Below are 1,005 nucleotides of genomic sequence, written 5' to 3' on the forward strand. Positions count from 1 at the left end.
GAGCGCTTGTTGTAATGCGCCAGGCGCGACGCCTCGCCCGCGATGCGCTCGAAGATGTCGTTGACGAACGAGTTCATGATGCCCATGGCCTTGGACGAGATGCCGGTGTCGGGGTGCACCTGCTTCAGCACCTTGTACACGTACACCGAGTAGCTCTCCTTGCGGCTGCGCTTGCGCTTCTTGCCGTCCTTCTTCTGCGTCTTGGTCACCGCCTTCTTGGAGCCCTTCTTCGGGGCGGGGGCGGACTTGGTGGGTTCAGTCATGATGAACAAAAACTGCTTCTGAGATAAGCGATATGTGTCCTGGGGGCGCCTGGGTGGCTCAGTCTGTTAGGCGACCGACTTTGGCACTGGTCATGATCTCATGGTTCCCGAGTTCTAGTCCCTCATCGGGCTCTGTGCTGGCAGCTTGGAGAGGAGCCTGCTTCGGATTCTGTGTGTCCCTCTTTCTCTACTCCTCCCCTACTAGTAGTACCCAGTCTCTCTCTACCAAAAATGAATAAACTTAACGAAAAAAAAAAGAGAGACATGCCCCAGGTGTAGCATTCATAATATTTGCATGGTTCTTATGCAAATGAGGTGTTAAAGGAGTTAGACGTTGATTGGATAAATTGTCCTAAACTGTAAGATGGAAATTGCTTCAATTAGTTGCCCTTTGTAATTGGTTGCAAACTTCTGGATAGTTTTAGCCAATCAAAACGCGTAATTTACAAGTCGGCATACAAGTATAATTGCTTCTCATTTGCTGAGACGGTTCGATCCCCCATTTCTTGCTAAGCTTACTGGCTGAGGAGGATTAAAATGTCCGGACGCGGGAAGCAGGGCGGCAAGGCTCGCGCCAAGGCCAAGACGCGCTCGTCGCGGGCCGGGCTGCAGTTTCCCGTGGGCCGCGTGCACCGCCTGCTCCGCAAGGGCAACTACGCCGAGCGGGTGGGCGCCGGCGCGCCCGTGTACCTGGCGGCCGTGCTCGAGTACCTGACGGCCGAGATCCTGGAGCTGGCGGGCA

General features: G+C 54.7%; 1 protein-coding gene across 1 annotated transcript in view; it reads right to left on the reverse strand.

The window, feature by feature from the left end:
* Positions 1-263, reverse strand: part of LOC115296186 (histone H2B type 1-M-like) — an 8,819-nt gene extending 8,556 nt beyond the window's left edge. Inside the window, exon 1 of the mRNA XM_029944677.1 lies at positions 19-263. Coding sequence (XP_029800537.1) covers positions 19-263 — 245 coding nt within the window. The remainder of the gene's footprint in view (positions 1-18) is intronic.
* Positions 264-1,005: the final 742 nt, after the last annotated feature.

Source organism: Suricata suricatta, chromosome 7, assembly GCF_006229205.1.
Source record: "Suricata suricatta isolate VVHF042 chromosome 7, meerkat_22Aug2017_6uvM2_HiC, whole genome shotgun sequence".
NCBI classification, from domain to species: Eukaryota; Metazoa; Chordata; class Mammalia; order Carnivora; family Herpestidae; genus Suricata; species Suricata suricatta.